The sequence below is a fragment of the Sparus aurata genome, chromosome 13 (genome assembly GCF_900880675.1).
Source record: "Sparus aurata chromosome 13, fSpaAur1.1, whole genome shotgun sequence".
In the NCBI taxonomy this organism is placed as follows: domain Eukaryota; kingdom Metazoa; phylum Chordata; class Actinopteri; order Spariformes; family Sparidae; genus Sparus; species Sparus aurata.
In genome coordinates this window covers 8,687,075-8,708,737 of record NC_044199.1, presented here as the reverse complement: position 1 = coordinate 8,708,737, position 21,663 = coordinate 8,687,075, and the positions used below count along the sequence as shown (strand labels likewise).

The 21,663-nt window shown below is 43.5% G+C and overlaps 2 protein-coding genes across 5 annotated transcripts in view; one reads left to right on the top strand and one right to left on the bottom strand.

Annotated features, from left to right (window-relative positions):
• Positions 1–13,759, bottom strand: part of nyap1 (neuronal tyrosine phosphorylated phosphoinositide-3-kinase adaptor 1) — a 36,616-nt gene extending 22,857 nt beyond the window's left edge. Inside the window, exons 1-2 of one of the 3 annotated variants that reach the window (XM_030438466.1) lie at positions 13,032–13,758; positions 10,850–11,048 (exon numbers count right to left, since the gene is read on the bottom strand). The gene's annotated coding sequence lies outside the window, so the exon portion shown is untranslated. Of the gene's footprint in view, positions 1–10,849; positions 11,049–13,031 lie in introns of all 3 variants that reach the window. The other 2 variants (XM_030438467.1, XM_030438465.1) reach the window with 2 other exon arrangements.
• A 2,728-nt stretch (positions 13,760–16,487) lies between these two features.
• On the top strand, positions 16,488–20,754 carry mogat3b (monoacylglycerol O-acyltransferase 3b). Of its 2 annotated transcripts, none has more exons than XM_030438005.1 (8): positions 16,488–16,679; positions 17,691–17,781; positions 17,938–18,045; positions 18,453–18,523; positions 19,294–19,498; positions 19,619–19,793; positions 19,925–20,109; positions 20,189–20,754. In XM_030438005.1, the coding sequence occupies exons 1-8, from the start codon at positions 16,647–16,649 to the stop codon at positions 20,341–20,343; spliced, it is 1,023 nt and encodes a 340-aa protein (XP_030293865.1). In that variant the 5' UTR covers positions 16,488–16,646; the 3' UTR covers positions 20,344–20,754. The 2 variants fall into 2 exon arrangements, with proteins under 2 accessions (XP_030293865.1, XP_030293866.1); XM_030438006.1 differs by lacking the exon at positions 16,488–16,679 and adding an exon at positions 16,963–17,250.
• Positions 20,755–21,663: the final 909 nt, after the last annotated feature.

Below are 21,663 nucleotides of genomic sequence, written 5' to 3'. Positions count from 1 at the left end.
ATTCATTTAATTCCCTCTTATGACCTTCATCTGAACATCTGATTTACATCGACTTCTTCACATCCAAATACACAACTAGCATGTTGTCAGACTCTCGAAGGGGGAAGTGACTGACTGACTGTGGCTATGTCTCGCGATAGCATCCATCCACTGAAATCATCAATAACTAAGGTATAATAAGTACGCTCGTGAGCTGCATTGTAAAAGAGGGAAACTGAAACTGAAGTGCATCTTTAAAGCATACTTTGGCATTTTGGGGAATACACTTCTTCGGCAAAAGGAAGAGAATCAGTGCATTTCACAAAATGTCAAAATATTCCTTTCAACATTTTATTGACGGCTGCAATTTCAATATTCCACCCAATCAAAATAAAATAATTACTAGTTCGTACATTGTGCTGACACGGTACAAACATGCTCACTGAACACTAACGGCCAGATGTCACACACTTTCTGTGCGCAGAAGCTCAAGTGACAATGAGAGAAACAATCTGAAACATTTAGTCAGTCAGATCATTTACGCTGCATCACATCATTAACCATTAATGTGTTCAATTTGGACAAGAAATCCCCTCGCTGCTGAGCAAGGGGAGCGCTGATGCACTCAAACCCTCCTTAACATCTGCATCATTACCATCAGCAATAAAACAATCAAACACCTCAGCTTAAAGGTATAATATGCAGGATCCTCTGACAGCTTTATTGCACGTGCTGCGCAGAAACGGACTTCTGAGATGCTGCACGTCTGCATTTAAACCAAAATCCTTGAAAAGCTTGAGCTCTTCCGGGCTGACCTGCAGGTCGGAAGCCCTTTCAAGCAACAGCTTCGGCTCTTTGAGAGCTTTTTAGACACAAGATCAAGCTAAATTAACGGCAGTCTTCCTCGCGACAGAACAGTCACCTGAGGTAAACCCCGCTGCTGCTGCTGCTGCTGCTGCTCGAGCCCACCGCGCTGCAGTGTGCTTCGACAATCAAAGCAACCAGACAGACGCTACTGGTGGTTTGACCTGAGACTTCCTTTCCCTCGCGTGCCTTCTCTTCCTCACCATTGCCCGCTCTCCCTCGAAAATTGTGAATAGGCTGAATATCCTGATCTGCTCACGAAGCACAAAAGGCGCCGTGTGGATTTTAAAATATGGACGTTGAAAAAAACCTGGGAGCAGATTTTCTCTTCTTGCACATTGAGCCTAATTAATATGTATTTTGAAGTGTGTCTGCGGTAAGAGGAAAAGGAGATTATTCAAATAATTCCCTCATTGTGCATCACTAAACCAGAAGCCACCATTTTCACCTTTGGGTTACACAGAGAGGGCTTCGGTGCTGCCGCTCGAGCATGCCCCAACTTCTCTTCGTTGTACTGCTGTTGTGTGCTGCTGAATGCTCGACAATATTGCATTGTGCAGTGAAATGCCTGTGGCTGATGAGAATGGACAGGAGGAGGAGGAGGAGGAGGAGGAGGAGGAGGTGGTGGAAGAGGAGGAAGATGTAGAGGCTGATGTATCACTCCAGGCCAGGGATGGAAGGCACATGAGAGGCGGTAGAGGAATTTTGCTGGATTTTTTTCTCTCTCATGACCTCTTTTTTTTCTGATGTTTTGGACACAAAACAAGTAATAACCTCAGTATTTTACAAGGAAGGTCGTGGGGAACAAAGCAAAACAAAACGGCACGTGGCATCACTCCCTTTTTTTTTTTTAAAAGGGGTCAAAAACCCAAATGCATTCACTTAAATATACATCCACGAGACACTTTGCCCCCTCCGGATTCTCCTCCTTCGCGTTGTACTAACTGAGTGACCGCTGAATTTTTCATGGACTCCGACCAAAAATAACCTACAAAAAAAAAAAAAAAAAAGCTTTCCGTGTTCCCCGTCACCCCGCGCTGCCAGGACACAAGCCTTTGAGCCACAACAAAACTTGCAGAGATGCCTCGATGTTTGTCTCACCTACAGTGCGAACCTCCTCTGCCAACAAAATGACTCCCATTATCGGTCGGTGTGTTTGTGTGTGCATAAGCAAACACGGGCACCAATGGGCGGATCATGAATAGTCGAAGCTGTGAAGAGCTGTGTTACCTGCAGCGAGGTGAGTTAAAAAAAAAAAAAAAAAGAGTCAAATAACACAACGGTTATCATTAGCTCGCTGGTCAAAAAGAGGCAACCGGTGAATGACCTCTCAATCCTCGGCTCGCCCTTGTCCTCGTTTTCTTCTGCTTGAATCTGCAGTAACCAAGGTGACCCAGTGCACTTAGCATACGCGGACACTTAGCGGGCTCGCAGGTCCACCAGTCCCCTTACACAACACCACCGGATGCACTTTCATTCAGTTTGATGCTGTTTACCTACTCTTGCATGCTTTCAAAATGTGGAGACACCACATCATATCGCAGACAAAAGAGGCACCTCGCCCCCGGGGGGGGGGGTGACATGTGGAGAGAGACGAGGGGAAGGAACGAATCCGAATGGTGGGATGGCTTAGGATATGTTTTTTGTATGAGAGCTGTCACTGGATGTGTGTAGGTTTTTTTTTTCTGCCGGGTTTTCTTCAAGATAACCCGCCTTTCAGACACATTATTCAGCGCGGTGTGCACAGAAACTCTCTTGTCCATCACATGAAAACGAAAAAAAAAAAAAAAATGAGATTGTGAGAGATCAAATCACATACGGAGAGGGAGTCTCTATTTTGTTTGTTTTTTGTATTTGGATACTGAATCCCAGACTGTGAGGTAAAGCGCTGCAGGGAAAAGAGTGAAGAATTGAAAAAAGAAAAAAAAAAAAAAAAGGGGGAATGAAAAAAACCTCCATGCTCACGCTCGTGCACGAGGGCGAAGAGAGCTCCACTCTGCAGCTGCACACGCTTCACTGAGCCAGCATCCCTCTCTAACCGAGATCTGACTTTTTATTTTTCTTTTTTCTTTTTTTTTTTTTCCGGATGTGGATTACCCAGCAATATTGCCTGCCTCTCTGTTTGTTTCTGTTCACTTTGAGGTTTTTTTTTTCATCATGAAAAGAAAAAAAATAATCCAGTCTTGTTTGTCAAGTAGAAGTGATGGTGAACTATTAAGCAGGATGGCGTGTTTAACATTAAATCTCTACACAGCACATGATCTTCTATCCTCTTATAAGGGTGAGAAATGTCTTATCATCGCTGATGACGCTGTGGACGACATGCGAGATCTCTCTGAGCCGAGTCAAACCTGGCCGAACCTGTTTTCATAATCCGGAACAGAACTTCAGCCCGTGTGCTCAGCGACTCCTGATTCTGTTCCCGGGGTTTTTCATTTATTTGATTCACCTTTTAAAAGAACAAAACTAAAAACATCATCGCCCGCAGCACTTTAGGCTGTCCCTGCCCCGACATGACAAACCTCATAAACTATTCAGCAACAATTAAGCAAAAGCCCACTCGCCCAAAGCAAAACAGGGATCAGCTGAACATCACTGTAAACTAGACATCTGATTTGCCTCGCAGCGGCTTGCAGCGGGCTTTACTCATTTCCGTGCAGAGCGAGCGCGATTTAAATTGCCTCTGTCTGCCGAGGCTGAAGAAAGAAAAAAAAAAAATGGACTCAGATAACCTCTAAAAAATTGCAGGGAAACTCCAAGGCGCTCTCTTTCAAACTGTTCAACTGCCTTTAATGTCACAACAAACTCCAACACATTTTGGCATCGAGCCTTCGCCAGGGAGTCAGAGGGCGCTGAGACAAATTGTTGAGGTCCAACACGACCATGCCGAGACAATAAAGGCATTTCAATAGATTTAAGGAGCCATATGTGAGAATTTTGGCTTAAAGGAGACCAATTCCTTTCCTTCAGGGTGTGGGTGAAAGTAAAAAAAAAAAAAATGTCCACACCAACAGAAACTCCTCTCTCTGACAGAAAACACAGCTCCTGAAATACCTCGTCAGTTCCCTCGCCTTCAGTTCTGTGATTTTGTTACATCACACTACATAATTTACATAATTCGTGCCTAGCAGCTGGTTTGGCACAAAAGAATCGATTCAGCACAACTGCTCTGTTGTTGCTAGCGGTGCTGGTCTCAGGTGTGTCTGAGCTGACCAATCGGAGCAGACTGTGCGGCCTTAAAGAGACAGGAGCTAAAACACAGCTTACAGGGCAGCAGCAGTGGATAATGTGAGACATCCGATGTGTTTTTTTTGAGCGTTCAAAGCACATAAACATTCCAGTAGTGAGCTAAAATTGAAATGACAAGCCTGAAAATGAGCATATGTTTCCTTTAGAACGTTTAAAAATTCAGAAAAGTTATCAACAGAATGTGGAGGAACATTACATCAAGAAGTCTATGTAATGTTTCGCGAAGATATCTAGTGAAGTTAGCATTCTAACTAGCTATAGTCTCTGTCCATCCTGTATCGTAATGCCACTTTGTACCTCAAGAGGTGACAGTGAGTCACTGCAGTGTCCTGTCTGACCTCAGTCCAACATGAGGGGATGGAGGAGAGGCACCCCACAGAGCGATTCAACTGATGGAAGCGCAGGCAAAACGAGACTTTACGATGCTCTCCGCTGCTGGAGACGGCTGCCGGGGAGTTGACGTACATCAAGCACCTTCAAAAACGGAGCGCTGTGGCATTTTCTTGAGATCTTTATGTCTACATATATCCCTCTCCGAAGACACACCTCTAACAAACCCGCATATGTAGCCCAGGACATGCTCCTACTCTTATATTTTTTGATTTACTCAGATAACCTCTGTTCAAAAATCAATTGTGGTAAAACAGAACAAAACACACGAGAGAAAGAGCTGTAACAAATACACTGCGTTTGCTGAGCCGCCTTTTCTTCTGACTGTAAGATGGAGAAGCGGCAGCAGCAGCAGCAGCGTTGGTGTGATTAGCAAAAGCCAGGTAGGCCACAAGTGGTCTTCCAACATTCGAATCATCCTACTCCTTGTGCACAAAATCCCCCGATAAGCCAGTCATAGCGTAGGCTGCGTAGGATAAGCACACACACACACACACACACACACATGCACACACATGCCCACACAGAGCTCTCCCACTCATTCATCTCATTACATACAAATCATGTCTCTCATGGCTCGGCTATTTGCGCCCCACAGTGTTTCAAGTTTCTGGTAAAACACACACACTGCCACCTCGAAAGGTTTTTTTTTTTTTTTTTCATATGAGGCACTTTAGAGACTTGTTGAAAATCAGTAAGTCAGACATGTCTAAGAGCATTTCAAGGGTCTGCAAGCTGAAAACCGTGAGAAGTGGTAAAAATGTACAGGCTCGTTGGGCTTACAGGTGTTATTGGCAGGTTTTCAGCCCAGGGTCTCACTCGAGCAGCTCCCGTTCCTGTCATTCCAGCTGTTCGCTGCACTCGCGGTTATGAAATGAAAAAAGGCACCAACTGGGGCGAATGGCGGGTGATGGCAGATAAGGCACCGCGGGGTGTCCGATTCGGGCGGTGTTTTCTTCCATTGTGCTTCTTGCTCAGGACACGTGGCCAAAATAGCAGATGGAGAAAATATCGCTGACTTTAACAGGATGATTATGAGTGGCTAGTGCGGAGACCTGCTTTGGCCCCGAGTGGCTCCCATCCAAAAGCGAGTGTAACATTTGTACAGTCTCACCTCTGATATATCAGGCGCAGCCGTGTCAGTGTTTGTGACGAACCAACGTCTTATTCTCCACTCTGAGGCGTTTGGCTTTGTTAATTTACCAGTAATTGTGCACAAAAAATTGCAATTTTCAAAACCTTTCGGGCAGATTTTCAACCTAATTCACCCAATATTGATACTAAATGTGCAGTCTTATAATAAAAACATGGCATAGAACAGGCCTGGAGAGGATGAACATCAAAATGTTGATGCATCACGACTTTCTCTCAGAAGAAGAAGAAGTTTGTAAGACGTGCACGTTCCCTCCAGATGGTGAGACATAACGTTCATGTTGTAAGCTCGGCTGCTTCTTGAGTTTTGATGAAGAGAAGCAGAAGGAGCAGAGATAATGGAAGTGCAATGTCTGTTTATTTTAAAGTTCTAGTGCGTAGGATTTAGGGGGTTCATCTGAAACTATGAATTGTTGCACTTCGTTACCTTAAACAAATATATTAACACCGACAGAGGGAGAGGTGTCTCTTCCAGAGTCTGCCATGCTGCTACAGAAGCCCAGAAGGGACAAACCAAACACCAACTCTGGGAAGGGCCTCTCAAGCTAATCCCTTTTTTGCAGCCCACGTCATCAATCACGTGTAGAAAGTAAAGATTTTGATGAATCAAGATGCATTGATTATAGAGATGCTTCTAAATAAATACAAATCACTTTTACCTTCCATTTTTAATTATAATTAACTACTGTACTATGTTCTGCAGGCAGCCTTTCTTCCAATGATATTTAAAGTGGAATAAGTTTATAGTGAAATGATAGCTGATAAATATCAAAGATAACACAATGTCAAATTGCTTACATGGACTTTGGAAGCATGGCGTGTTGTTGCGTGATCCGCCACTAAACACAGGAGGAAAAAAAGGTGAAGAAGAACCGCAGCACACGAAACGTGTTCTGCAAGAAAAGGCAAATCTAGTCCAACAACTCTAAGACCGAATATCCATCTTTGCTCACTACAACTCAGCCTTAATTATCCTAAGGTGTGCAAAAACTACAGGCGAGGAACTTCTTATTAAAACACATCGGTCATCTTATTAGCATCGGCCAGGAGAAGCCACGTTATCGTAAGTAATCTGTATCGGCTGAAGAAAAATCCATCTCGTGCTCCTAATGTCTAATCATTCTATGATCGTGCCTGGAGATTCCCATTCCGTACACGAGCTGCATGAGGTTTGTACCCAGAATGCCGCCGACCTGGTGCCTTATAAAGCTCCCGCATCCTTGGAGTCAGAAAAGTTAAAAAACGCGTTCCTTCTGCTGCCGCCGGAGCAGCTGGGATTCTTATCAGCACAAATGAAGATTGCTCTGACATTTACAACACATACTTAAGTCGCCCTGCATTCACATTTGCATTTCTAAAGTCACTGTGTACGCTCACCTATTTCCACACGCCGATGCCGAACCCTGAGTTTCTGCTGGATTACTGTGACCTTTAGGAGCGTGGCACACGACGAATTACCACTGCGAGGTACTTGTGCGACCACTGTGCACCACATCAGTTTTCAGACCCATGCGCAGGGAGGACACGGTGACACGTGAGGGCAACAATATTTGAGGAACATATACTTTCATCGTTTGTGCCGGAGAGACGGCATGTTACAGCCTCCTAATGATTATTGACGATCTCCCAAGGTCTTTTGAAGGTCTTTTTTTACACAAATGTTGCACATTAATGAGAACGGGAACATTAACAGACTATTCTGGCACACTTTGGTCCATTTATGCATGCCTCAACATGTATAATTCAAAATAGATCCACAATGTGCTCCTCTGGTAATTGCAGATCTTGCCAATTACTGTTCTCACATAATGATGTTGAAAATGACTTTGCCACGGGCTTCTCGAGACGAAACAAAACGACAAATGGCACGCAAACATATGTAAACATATTTGCTCTCTGTCCCTGACTAGCATGTTTATCCATGTGGAACATCCAGCACAGAAACAGATAAATAGTTGGTGATTAACATGGCTTGAGACCGCGCTCTCTGTGCCAACAAGAGAGGAGTAACTGTTTGGCTCCCAACTTTATTTATTTTTCACGGTACCATGCAAATGGCTTTCAAAGGTTCAATGAGAAGAAAACAGAAGGGAAATGAACAAAGATGAGTTGCCCCAAGGAAATCATTACCACACATCATTACTCTTGACTACACACTGCAATGAAGGCTGGATGCTGTAAGACGCTTACAGTCCAGAAGGAGAGCTTTCAGAGGGAGCGTTTGATTTGAGTTTTTTTTTCTTTTTTTTCTGCTTAATCTGGCCGTATACATCCCAGACATCCCCGCGGTCAGACCGGGGACACGCATGTTATGACCCTTTAAAGTGTGGAGCACCCAGCGAGACGACAGCGTCTGACAGCGACGCTGCAGCAGAGGGAGCTCCCGAAGAAAGCACCAGGGAGTCAACGGTCGTTTGTAGAGCAAAATAATCTGCTCTTTCCTCAGCGGGTGCAAGGGATGTCGGCCCATTTTTACATTTTTGCCTCAGCATCACGTGAAAAAAACCCAGAAAGTTATGATGAGGCAGAATAAAGTCGACACATCCAAAGGAGAGCGGGCGATCTTAATGCCTTCGTGATATCTATTTAGAAAGAGTGTGAGCTGAGGACGTCTGATGGGATTCAAGTCTGTTTTTTTTTCTCCTCCCTCCCTCTCTTCACTGGTCCAGCCTACGAGCAGAGAGCCAGAGAAGTCAGCAGACAAAGGGGGATGACACCTAACAATGTCCAAGGGAGGATTTGTACCCAGGACATCGCTGGTAAATGGCGTGCCCTTTAATCAAGGAGCCACCCGAGAGAACCACTACACCTTTCAACCTATTTATAACTCAACACTGTGACGGACTCAAGTGTGCAGGAAAAGTTGATTTGACGGGTGAGAAATGCAGAGTGCAACAAAATGATGAATTCACGTGAATGTACAATACAAACACAATACAGAAGAGGTTGCTCAAGTCGCTTAGTCAGTTTGACCTACATTAGCAGGGGACGCTTTAAAGGATAAGTTCACCCAAAAATGAAAATTCAGTCATTTTCCACTCACCCTCAAACAAATCAGCGTCGCAGCATTCTCCCAGACAACTGATCTAGATGGGGACTGTTACAAAACATAAAAAAAAACATTAAAAAAAAAGAACATGGCTCCATATACTCTGTCCGGCGTTATCAAAGTCTCCTGAAGCTCGAGATCCCAAACTGATTTGAAAAGATTGTTATTTACATCCACGACGGAACGTCGTCGTGCGCCCGGTTCAGCCCTTCAGGCCGCTTGCTAACGCTTTTAGCTTAGCTGTTACAGTGAAGATTCGGATTTAAAAGGGGTGTAAATAACGTCTTTTCGAATCAATTTGGGATCTCAGGGCATCAGGAGACTTGGATTACACACAACGAGCTGTGCGGAGCCATTTCAGGTTCATTTGATTTGGTTGTTTTTCCCCGACCACCTCAGCTGTCACCTCAGAGAATATTGCTAAGCTGTTGTGCTGTGAAGCTCCAGAAAAGGTTTTGTGGACTACGAAACTTCACCTGACTTTCCGTCTGTATGAGGATAGGTAGATGATGACTAAAACTTATCCATTAGGATTAAAAGGGGAACACCACACATGTCCACAGTTTCTGTGAAAACAACTGTGCGATGACGTCTGTGATGTCTGCTGCTCTCTGAGGAGCTTTGTTGAGTCTCAGAAAATAACCCTGATGATGTCAGACTGATGTCACCGGTACAAACTAGAAGAAAGCGGCTTGCGAGGAAGGGGGCGTCTACGTCACAAGATCATTGATGACATTTTGAGCAGTCTTCTGTTGTCTGTCTCTTGCAAGTCTTCCAATATTGTGGAGGTGTGGTAAAATACAGGATTAGCCATTTTCAGCTCATACTAAAGAGTCCCTTACTAAAGAGTGTTATACATTTTGTTCACGAGGAATTTTAAAAGCAAGATACAACAAAGAAAATACCAAAAGGGCCATCTGGCACTTTATCAATAGACTTCACAGCCTGCTGATTTTTACCATAACGTCATAACACTCAACCGCCGCCGCCGCAATATATACAATTTCAAGATACCAGCTTCCAACTTCTACACACATGAAAAAGAAATAGTACAAACTTTACTCAGAGTCACAGAGGGTCGTCTGGACGGTTGCCCAGCGCATCACAGATGTAAACAGACACACACATGATTGGCAGTGCGGAGTTTAAAATGCGGACCAGTTGTGTTGTCATTGTTTAAAAGACAACACAGATGTTGGGACGAAACTAACACCTGATGATTATTTCCCATCGGTCCACGAAAAGGTCAATCGCAACTTTGCAAAAGCCTGACGTGACGACCTCAAATGTTCTTGTCTTGTCTGACCAAAAGTCCAAAACACAAGTTCTTCATTTTACAGTCATATCATAAAAAAAGAGAAGCGGCAAATCCTCCCATTTAAGAGGACGGAACATTAGAATCGTTCGCGTCTTTTCTCTATTTCTGCTTCAAAACTGACCGAAACTATTATTTGAGTATCAAAATAGTTGCTGATTAACTGTCCCGATTAATTGACTAATCCATTCAGCTCTAGTGCGGCTGTTCAATCACTTTTGTTAGAGTGTTATTTACTCAGTATGAAAGCACAGGAGGAAGTGAAGCAGAGTGATGGGAGAGAAAACTGTGGCGAGATTCAATCCAAAAGCAACAAGGGACCAACTTTAACCGCCTCGGAGCTAAAAATGTGATCTGACAAATGTGAGTAAACAGAGCCGACTACTCCTTCGACCAAACAACCTGAAATTTCTCCGCTGTTATGATGGGGATCCGGACGTCAACTGAGTATGCACAAAAGCCAGAGGCAGAGTTTAGAAAATCCTTCATTTCTCTACTGACTGCAGTCACTCACGCTTGCTCATGTGCTGCGGTAGAAAACAGTCCTCCCCTCCGTCATTTCTGATGCCATCTCTCTCTGACAGAGCCGAGAGATTCAAGATGGTGAAGCCACAGATGGAGGAAGCACATGCTCTCCCTTTAAGAATAAATAACAATGGGCACTACAGCCAGCTAAACCCAACCACGGCAGTATTGATTTAGAAATACCTGCACGACCGGCCAGTGGCAGCCGCTTATATTACTTTTACCAACCTATTGACCCGCCGCTGCTCAAACTCAAGGGGAAACAACCTGTTTGGCTGCTCCATGAAATCCGCAGAAAAAAGAAAAAGAAATCCATTACTGCTCACCCAGACAGGGGTATCCACTCGACTAGAGAAATGGGCTTAAAATGTCAGCATCTGCCACGTCTGTCGCACATCCATCAGTCCCTTTCTCCTCTCTGGCCCTGTGTGGGCCTTCCCCTCGTTCCTCTCAGTGCATTTGTGTATTCAATCTTCCCTTCTGGAATCAGACACTGCCGGTCAGAGCGTCTGAATCATCCACTTCCTGGAGAAAAGCTCAGATTTAGTCAGAATCCTCTCTCTTTTACTGAAAACAGTACAGTCAGTACATCTCAACCACGAGCTCTGCCCTATTTCTTTAACTCCAAACCAAAGTCTGTGTGTTCCGGTTATTTTTACAAGCAGCACATTCTGATTTATTCTCAAGGATGAAAAGGTTTGCATCGAGGCGTATTCCATTAATTTCCCCGCCGCCGCGCACATCACGTTTCTGCTCTGGATTCGGGATCACCAGGTGAGCGCCGACAGTTAGCGCCGGCTTGTGCGAGCCCCCTGCTTTCCTTCTGCATTCAAGGCACGCTTGCACGGTATGTGTGGCTCACAGCCTGCACTCAATGACCCCCAAGCCACAGCTGCTCTAAGCCATCCCTGCTCTCCCTCTATCTATCTATCCGTACCAACGCAACACCAAACAGCACAAGGGATGCATCAGATCATGTTTATCTTATATCTGTAGCCCGAGGAGGACTTAAAGCCACGCACAGGAAGGTTTTTGTCATGTTCAGCTCCAAGGTCAAGCAGAACTGGCTGGTGATTAGTTTCAGTTTTGATTTCAGCTCAGTCTCAGGCAGACAGTAAAGCCAAATCACTGTATCTCCGTATTCAAACGTCTGTAGTGTTCAGCAGGATGGGCAGTTTTCTTATAATTGCGCCCAACCCTTTGCCATGCTCCTGCTGTATTTGTTTTTGTAACAGATAGCCTCATAACTGACATGACTGCTTCTGTCAAAATAAAATGTCCACTCCAGTATTGATGGAACGTTTCTTGCCAAGTCAAACAGCCTCCCTCCCCCTCCGATTCGTCCAAGTCCTATTGGAAGAGGCATTAAAGCCAGTCGGGTAAAGAAACAACTCACATTCTCAGCAGCTTAATAAAGACTGCTTATTGAAAATGCCATAAGCATGTGGTGGAGAGGTGAGGGAGAAAATCTCTCAGTGCTGAGTGGCTGTCACGCCCGGAAAAGGGGGGGTATGAGGAGGAGGAAGAGGAGGAAGAGGGTGGTGGTGGCGGTGAGGAAGGTAAAAAAAAAAAGAAAATCAGTGTTGACTACCTTTAATTTCACAACCTCTGGGCCCCTTATGGACGGTCTCGTAAACGATGGGATACTGCGGCAGTTTATTGGGTCTGATCTGATGGGTTTTCCTTTAAAAACACACACGTACACACACACACATTGGATGAACCGGCTCCCCTCATCCAGACGCCTGCCTCTCCCGCACCTCAAAGACGCGCCAACACATTCTCACCTGGCTGCGCGCACGCACGCACGCACACACCACCAGTCTATTCACCGCCCATTCACACGCACACGCACACACACACACACACACATACTGCTGCACACTTATTATCCGTAAACATGCAGATGTTTTCCATCACGGCCTTGCAGGAAGGAGGCTGACTCCGCCGCTTGTGGATGTATATGCTGACTGTGGAGGCATTTGATTAACAACGCCGTGCATGCTCGGGTCCAGCAGCATCACCAGTCAGCTGATGGAGGCTTGTTTTTTTTTGTTTTTTTGGGTGAAATATTTATAAGCTCTTGTCACGACTGAACTCAAACACGGGCGCTTGTTTTGGGGGGTGGATTAGGGGGGTTCACGCCGCGCGTCCTGCTTCCATATCTTCCCCACATCTTCCTTTTGTGTTTTGAGGCCCTTCTCTCACCGTCACGGGCTGCGAGGCTTCAAGGTTGAATAATATGGCTTGTGGACGCACGGCAGCTCGCTGTCAACCTCGTATTGCCTGAGATTCGGACGCGTAAAAAAAAAAAAGAAAAAAAAAATGCCACCAGGCCGACCCCGACGTCTCCCTCCGCAGTACAGCACCCATATTTTCCTGCTGCTAATTAGGCAGACAGTGCTTTTTTTTTACGGCTGTGACAGCTGGGTGATGTAAGCGACTGATGCGGGTGATTTATGGAGCAGAAACATTAATATTAGGCTGGTATGAAAGTGTGAAACCTACCTTAGTAACCGGGTAGCCTATGGCTGGCGCAGAGGCAGACTGTGCCGATATCCAGTTGCCCAGGCTCGTAAAAAATCAGACAACAACAACACCACGCCGGTTGTTGATGACACAGCTGTCTTGGTAGACGGCAGCGGAGAGGGGAAGGGAAAGAAAAAAAAAACACACACACACACACACAAAAACGCTTTCCCAGATGTGTCAATTGACGTGGAGGTGAAAAATCAGGTATTCAGACGCATTTCACCGGGATGACGCCTCGTCTTGACGCGAAAGGTCTTCCATTTTTATGATAAACAGCGCACTGTACTACCGAGGCTCGGTGCGCGGAGCTGGCCGGGCTGAGATCTGATTGAAAACCATGATGCAATTCAATGCGACGTTACAAAAAGCTCCTCTGCAAACACTCAGGTGAAACGCCATCCTCGCGCGCTCGCGTGTGCGTGTGTGTTTGTGTGCGTCCAGAAAAAAAGAAACAAAAAGAGAAGCCTCCCACACGACCCCCGCGAAAAGACAAACATGCTCTCGGTTCAGTTGAGGCATGAGGCGGGAGAGGGAGAGGGGAGAAAAAAAAAAAAAAAAACGTCAACAGAGAAAATGCGCAGATATCGGCGCGCTGGGCATCCTCACTGTGCGTTTGCATCCATATTAATATTCAGACAGGACTTCCTGAGAGCAGAGCAGAGCAGCGGCTGTTTTTAGGAGAGGGGTGGGAAAAAAAAAAAAGAAAAACGCATCCGAGGTGGCTTTTGAGTCCAGCTGCGACGAGAGGCTGTGTTGTTTTTTATTTTTTATTTTTTTGGAGAGGTGTTATCAGTGGAGCGATATGAGATTTTCAGCGGCAGGCTCATTACACGTCCTGGATTTGGACTTCTTCATAAAGTGGCGGGCTATTTCATTTATTTATTTATTTATTTTGACTTCTTTTCATTCATTTATTTATTTATCCACTTTAATAACCCCGAGACTATTATTTTTGATTTAATGGACAAAGGCAAAACTGTTCGGGGGGGATATTATAGGCGCGTTATGGTGATGCAATAGGGGATAAAATAGTATTAAGTATAAAATGCGCTCGAAATAAAAAGCCATGATGAGCACCACGGACATAAAGTAGGCTAAGCCCTCATAGGGAATATTGGGATGACATCTAGTTTGGAGTGTATCTAGACGACCATGTCATTTCAATTACAGCCAAGAGGGAGGAAACACAATCTGAATGATGATGTGTTCACTGTCACACTGCCTAACATAATGTATTTTATTTTGAAAATGGTAAATTATAACTAAACTTAAATATGCATATGTGGTGTTTTTTTAAAGGGGGGGGGGGGGGGGGGATGTGTCACATGACCAATAGTCAACACATGGCCTGTGTGAAGCTGACACGCCCCCTGAGGTCTATGGGAGATAGGTGATGTATAGGTGAGGACAGCTGAGAGAGTGAAACCTTGACTTTAAAGGGGCAATCCGCCAATTTGACACATTAAACTGTGTTGACAGGTCTCTGGGAGTATGACTGTATATGTGAAAAAGAGCGGTGTAAAGCCTTTCCGAAGCTGCATGTAATGAGATTGATAGCCCTCTAGTGATGTCACTCAGCGGCTAAGCTGTAAGGTATAAGTTGCCAGGTTTTGAAATGCGGTCTACAGGTCTCCCATTGGACTCCCTCGACTCATTATGGGCAGTAATGTATTGTCAAATGATGTCAATACAGCAAAAACAGAGATATTGCAGATGTAGCCCGTGGTGCCTACATTACCCATGATGCAACGCAGCCACCGACTGACACCACTGAAGGCAATTCAAAGACATGTTCACATTATTTACACTCTGTTTAAGCCTAAATCTTACATGTAGCTGCTGAGCTAAAAGCATTAGCATGCATGCCATCTTCAGATTTATATGGGTGATGAAAATAAAAATAAAACACCATTTTGTACCCAGATAAAGACTTTCAAGGTCGAAACCGTCTGTACATTATTGTTCTGTGGCCGTGTTTTGTATGAAGGATTCTAAACCTTAATGTGTTATTGTTCCCATGAGTGCCTGAAGTTTGTGTGTTTTCCTTTAAAATCAATTTAGGAGGCTTCCGAGGATTATGGGGGACGAGCTATATGGAGGCATTTCATATAATCTTATATATTTTATAAATCCATATCTAGTTGAGCTGTCCAGTAGAATGCAGCAATGCTGTTTATGCTGTGAAGCCCCAGAAATTATATGTGGACTACAAAACTTTACCCAACTTTCTTTTTAAAGTAATTTTTTGGCCTTTGTATGGCTTTATTGATAGTTCAGCTGAAGATGTGACAGCAAACAGGATCAGAGAGAGGGGAAGTGACACGCAGCAAAGGGCCCCAGGCTGGGAATCGAACCCGGGGCTGCTGCAGCGAGGACAAAGCCTCCGGACATTGGACGCCTGCTCTACCCACTGAGCTAAACGTCGCCCCCTTTACCCGACTTTCCATTGGCATGATTGAGATTATTTTTTGGGGTGAATTCATCCTTTAATCAGATTACACACAGCTTCATCTGGAGGCACATATGGTTTTAATCTACTCACATATGCAGTAGTACTCCCCAAGACCTGTTAACACACTTTAATGTGTAAAATTGGAGAAGATCACCTCTCAAGATACAGAAGCCTGTAATTATGCACGTTATTATCAGAGGACTCTTTGGACCGTCGCTGCCACAAGGAAAGAATGCATGCTGCCGTGTGCAGAGGTCGATGACAGTTGAATCCAAAGTCTACATCTAAATGTTTCAGCGATTGATTCACCTTCCGTCACAGGTGGGTCAAAGTAATTAAGAGCAGATATCTAAGTTTATCATATCTGACTACCACTGCAGTGGTGTGTGCTGCAGCAAGTCCTTCAATACTGGTTGGACACACCTGGTGAAGACAGCCACTAGTAAATATGAAATACAATATTACCAACTAATGAACATGCTAATGCTATACACACTGTATTCAGGGGTGGAAATAACCATTTTTACTAGTGTAAAGATTCTCTATAAACAAATCCTAAACAAGTTACCATCGTTACCATCACCGTTATAACCTATAAAAAGTTCTCACTAAAGTTATTTACAGTGACAAAGATGGCAAAGATCTACCGATTATTTCCACCTGATTTCATTTCCATTTATGCTTTATTTTTTTAATGTCACTTTTTCCTTCCACTCTCTTGACATTTTTAAATGATCATTTCAAGTTTTAACTATTACAAGTTGTATTCACCGCTGTCCGTTTTTATTTCCCTTGTTAGGGCGGGATACCTTACACTACCATTCATGTTGGTTCACAAAGGTCATTGACATCACATTACTCCCAGCAAAGCTCCACCCAAATTGAACCTAACTAGAGAGCTAATTAAGAGAGTAAATGAAAACACATGTGCAGGTGTGCAGGGCATTGATCCAAACAGATCCCCTCTCTTTCTTTTCCCCTGTCAAGCACAGGTGACGATGATATCACTGAGAACAGGCTCCAGTAGGCTGTGTCAGTAAGCATGCACAGTACCAAAACTACCATGCAGCTGCTGTTTCCTCGCTCTGTTTTACATTAAAAGCACTCTGTTGGTTCAGGCTGCGGAATTCACTTCCAGGATGGATAAAATTGTGAAACATCTGCAGGAAGTGGTGAGTTTCACTGACAGCAGCTTAACATAGAGAAGCTACTTAGAATTGACCGAGTTCAGATTGTCTGTCTGAATCTGATCAGTGAGCAAGAACAATATCACTGTTGTGTCGTGAAACATTTTGTTCTGTACAAACTAGAGTGTGTATAATATCAGCCCAGTTTAAGCAACTCGCAGGAAATCCGAGAAAGCTTGTGACATGGTTGCCATGTTGTTCCAGGTCCCTTTAAGCTGAACAACATGTGCAGGACAGAGTGTCACGTAGCCTTTTCGACCACTAGAGTGACCGAAAGCAAAAGAGACACCTCGCGCGTTACAGTGATCCGATCATGACATCACCGCATGTTCTCCGGAGGACGCCAGGAAGATCCAGTACAAAACGGATCAGACGATAAAACTTTGACATGTTTATCTCTGACATCGCTTGCCTGTGTGTCAAAGTATCTGGGGGTGTGGATTTGTTATCAGTAGCTTTACATGATCTGGTCAAAGTGCATTCCTGCATTTCTCGCTTTTCCTGCACTGGAGAATCTACATCCTTTTAATTTAACTGTGGAATAAACTCTAACAAGGTAAAGTATAATGCTTTATGCTCAGGAGTATAACCATAAACCTTGTCTTATGTTGTTTTAAATGACTTTTTAGCCAAAGGTGTTCAAAGTTTGGCAGATAACTCTTTTTATTGAGCGAATTAAAAATCCTCTTTTCTTGGTTTGCCTGTGAGCCTGTTCACGAGTAAGTCACTTCATCATGCTGCCGCTGCATGCTTTGCAAGTTTTTAGGTTTATTACTGCCCTAAAGGAAGATTAACATCACAAGCTGTAGTGCTGATTATTCAGGGAATCCAATCTCTATCATAAAGGCATCTATCATGAATGCATTTCAGATAAAGCAACTTTTGTCATTTCTCTGGGCATTAAGTACATAACCTTTTATACCCATGACCTTTTACTGAACGAAAGCACAGTTTAAAATGTTATTGATTGCCAAGAGCTGATCGTATGGCCTCCAGGTTGCAGGAATGACTAAAGAGAAAACCCAGTGGAAGGAGTTTTTAGAGACAATAAGCGTTCTGCAATGGGCGCTAACTTTTCTCCTCTTGGGTAAGATCCCACTACACTCACCCTTCATGAACCTTTATATCAGATCCTGCTGCAGTTGCATTCGTTCGCCTGTTTATTCACTGTGAATCAACACTGATATCTGAGCTAATTTCAGAATGTCTTGTTCTCCCGACATGTGGACACACCCAACCTCAGCACTGTTTTGTATTATCTTGATGGTGTATCTCATGTTTACCTCGCTGTGGCCGCTCTCCACTCTTTACTTCATATGGATGGTGTTGGACTGGGAAACCCCTGAGAGAGGTAAAGGAAATGACGACATTCAAGTATCTGTGAAAACAGAAGAACCTTGAACATATGCAGGATTAGCAGGTTACAGACCGTGTTCACACTGGAGGGGTGACAAAATAAGAGTATAGGAGTTGACTCAAACAAGTCAGCATGTAGACTAAATGACACATTGCATTGTGGGACAATAGTGCCAATCAACAGCACACTCGAGGGTTTGTTGGTGTAAATACTGACTGTGGCTTTATCAGCGTGAACACACTTCATACACAAAGCCTGATGATGATGATTAGTTGTGTAGTGTAGAGTTGGGACACAGTAAACTAATATCACAACAGTATACTGTGATATTAGTTACACAGTGTATACAGTTAGTATAGGTAAAGATTCTGTGTCTGTAATATGTATAATGTCTCCATCAGGGGGCAGGAGGACAGCATTTGTGAGGAAGTGGAGAGTATGGGAGCACTTGAGAGATTTTTTTCCAGTCAAAGTAAGTTTAACCTTTTCATATCTTTAGTGATTCAAAGTGGCTGGACTGTAACAGAACAAATTAAAAAAAAACAACCGAATGGTTCTGTGTGGAATGATCAGTACTAACTCGAAATCATGAGGCAATTATTTTTGACAGATGTTACGATTGCAGTATGATTCTAGTGGGAATCATCATTTTTGCATCACAACTTTTTTCATTTTCACTGGAAAACTCTTAAAATCATGATGATGTGACATTTTTTCCACACAAACATGTTTTCTGACATCCGGGGAACTAACTTACCTTACCAAAAAAATGGCAGCATTGCATTTTGGATATTGCAGTGAGCCTTATTGCAATTTTGGTTATATTTTGATTAACTGTGCGCCCATAGTTTGTGTACAGTTTATCCAGAGCAGCACTTACATTCTCTCAAATCTTTTCAAACTTAATGAAGACATTACATTAAGCATACAAGCCTGTACTCGTTGATTCCTATGTAGTCCTCAGGTACTGGGAAGTTTAAAACCGGATATTTTTGGTATCATCTGTTGAGATTCTTTATTAAAAATTATTACTATAATTATTCTTAGTAAAGATTTACAGATATAAAACATATACAAGATAATCTTTTGTAAGAGCATTTTGTTTTATAACCCACTCAAATTTTACAAGAACCTCTAATCCAATGAGATAATATAGAGTCAAAGTGGGTTCGTTTTTATGATCAACTGCAGAATTTTACCGTGATCAGCTCTGTTAATCGTCTTGTGAATTTTCTTGCTCAGCTGGTGAAGACAGCCGAGCTGAGTCCAAACAAGAACTACATCTTGGGTTGTCATCCACATGGCATCATGAGTGCTGGAGCCTTCACCTGCTTCAGCACAGAGAGTTGTGGCTTCACTGACACGTTTCCTGGAATACGATGCACTCTGGCGATACTGGCAGGGTTGTTCAGGGTACCATTGTTTAGGGAGTACATAATGGGTGCAGGTATTTATAACATGCTCATCTATTGACACCAACCATATCTAACACTTCCTGTGCCTTTTTTAAGACAATACTCTTTCAGTCAAACCAAGCTGTTGTTACTGTCTTACTTTGTCTGATCAGGTCTTTGCCCAGTCAGTAAACCGAGCCTTGTCCACCTCCTCTCAAAGAGTGGCAAAGGTAATGCAGTGGTGATTGTGATAGGGGGCGCTGCTGAGTCGCTGTCGTCCTCTCCTGGAGCCAACACAGTGGTTGTGAAGCATAGAAAGGGATTTGTCAGGATGGCCCTTGAGTTTGGGTGAGAATGCTCATAAAAAATAAAAAAAAACACAGATAAAATAACGGGCATCAGTGGCTATCGTTGATTCCACATCTGGCCAGAAGCCCACGACCGTACACACTGATATAACCTCCGATGATCCTCCACAGGGCTGATCTGGTGCCTGTTTACTCATTTGGGGAGAATGAGCTCTTCAAGCAGGTGATTTTCTCAGATGGCAGTCTGGGTAGGAGGTTACAGGACCTGTTCAAAAAGATTGTGGGTTTCGCCCCGTGTCTGTTTGTTGGCGAGCGCATGGCAGTCGTGCCCTACAGGACTCCCATCACCACTGTTGGTGAGTATTTCACTCTTCTCTATACAAGCCTTACTCCGTGCACTGAACCCATTTTATTTCAACACTCTGCTTCTTCTAGTGGGAAGTCCAATCTCGGTGCCAAAGTGTGTTACACCCACCGAGGAGGAGGTCGACCACTATCACAGACTTTACATGGACGCCCTGTCCAAATTATTCCATGAACACAAAGCCAGCTGTGGACTTCCTGAAGGTCACAAGCTTCGGATTATTTAGACATTTTTTGTCATGTGCACATGAACTGTGTAGCAGTGTTTCTTTGCTGCTTTATGTGGGGCTTCAAACTTGAAGGTTTCTTCATTCATACTGAAATTATTCAACATGAATATGTGCTTTTTTTTAAAAGGGATATTTCACCCCAAAATCAGAAATACTCATTTATCCTCTTTCCTGCAGTGTTAATTATTCATCTTTGTATTACAGTGAAGATGGAAACCGGTACCTACACATGGATGAGCAGCTAACTAGATAACATCACAATTAATGTTTACATTCTGTACAGTTATTAGCCTCTCGACCAACAGTAGATGTTGCTACCTTCTGCACAATGATATGATTGGCAGGTGTATTCAGTGGAAAGAATATAGTTCCCACAGGAAACTGCTTATTAAAAAAGTCTGTGGATTATCTTGAGTGTCCTGGTCATGATTTCTGGAAAAACTTTGCAGTTGAGGTTTCAAATTAAAATGTTTTGGTGCTTTGAGCACTAGAAGATGATCTTATTCCATTATATTTTAAATAAGTGATGTCTCTCTGTTGGATATTTCTAATGACTTAGAAACTCACACCAAATAGATGAAATAAGACAGCAGGTAAGCTGAAACATGTGCATTTTGGATTTGGGGGTGGACTGCCCCCTTTAAAATGATCATTAAACTGCAATGTGCTTTATGTGGGAATGCAGCGTTGTATACACTACTTTCTTGGTATGTTTTTTTTGTCTTGAACTGTAATATGTTCACACTGCATAGAAAGAAGTGTGACAAAAAGGCAGCTGCATATAAGAATAAATTATTGGTTGTCAAAATGTGTTTACGTTTTTCATGCATTGCATAAATATCAGGCCAAAAACGTATGCAGTTATGTGATTTTCACACAGTACAACCAGGAACAAATTCAAAATGGGTGCTTTTATATTTTATTAGTTTTAGTCCTTTGGGGATAGATGTTTTTACTCAAAACATATTAAATAGGCTTTTTCTGATCCCTGGGTAAAATGAAATGGACAGCGGACAGTCATGTAATTCAAGAGTTTACCCACTAGAGGGAGAGCATTCTTTACATCTGCTTAAATTCCTTCACTGGAAGAGGAGGGGGTCTTGACCCATGTGCGTGAGAGAATTTAGAGAATTCATAAAAAAAACTAATGTGACATTTAACAACATGTAGCAGGTATCAGACGGTCTATGGCTGCTGTGTTTGATACCAACCTTGATCCAAAGCTCTTTAACGCTGACCTGACCACAGAAGCATAATAAGGAAGCATCTGGGATGAATTCCCCCATCTGCATCGTGTCCTTCAAAGTCTGACTGGCT

Coding starts and splice junctions, on each gene's coding strand:
- mogat3b (XM_030438005.1), top strand. CDS start 16,647: ATGGATAAAATTGTGAAACATCTGCAGGAAGTG. Junction 16,680..17,690: donor TGAAACATCTGCAGGAAGTG/GTGAGTTTCACT, acceptor TATGGCCTCCAG/GTTGCAGGAATGACTAAAGA. Junction 19,499..19,618: donor GGAGTACATAATGGGTGCAG/GTATTTATAACA, acceptor TTGTCTGATCAG/GTCTTTGCCCAGTCAGTAAA.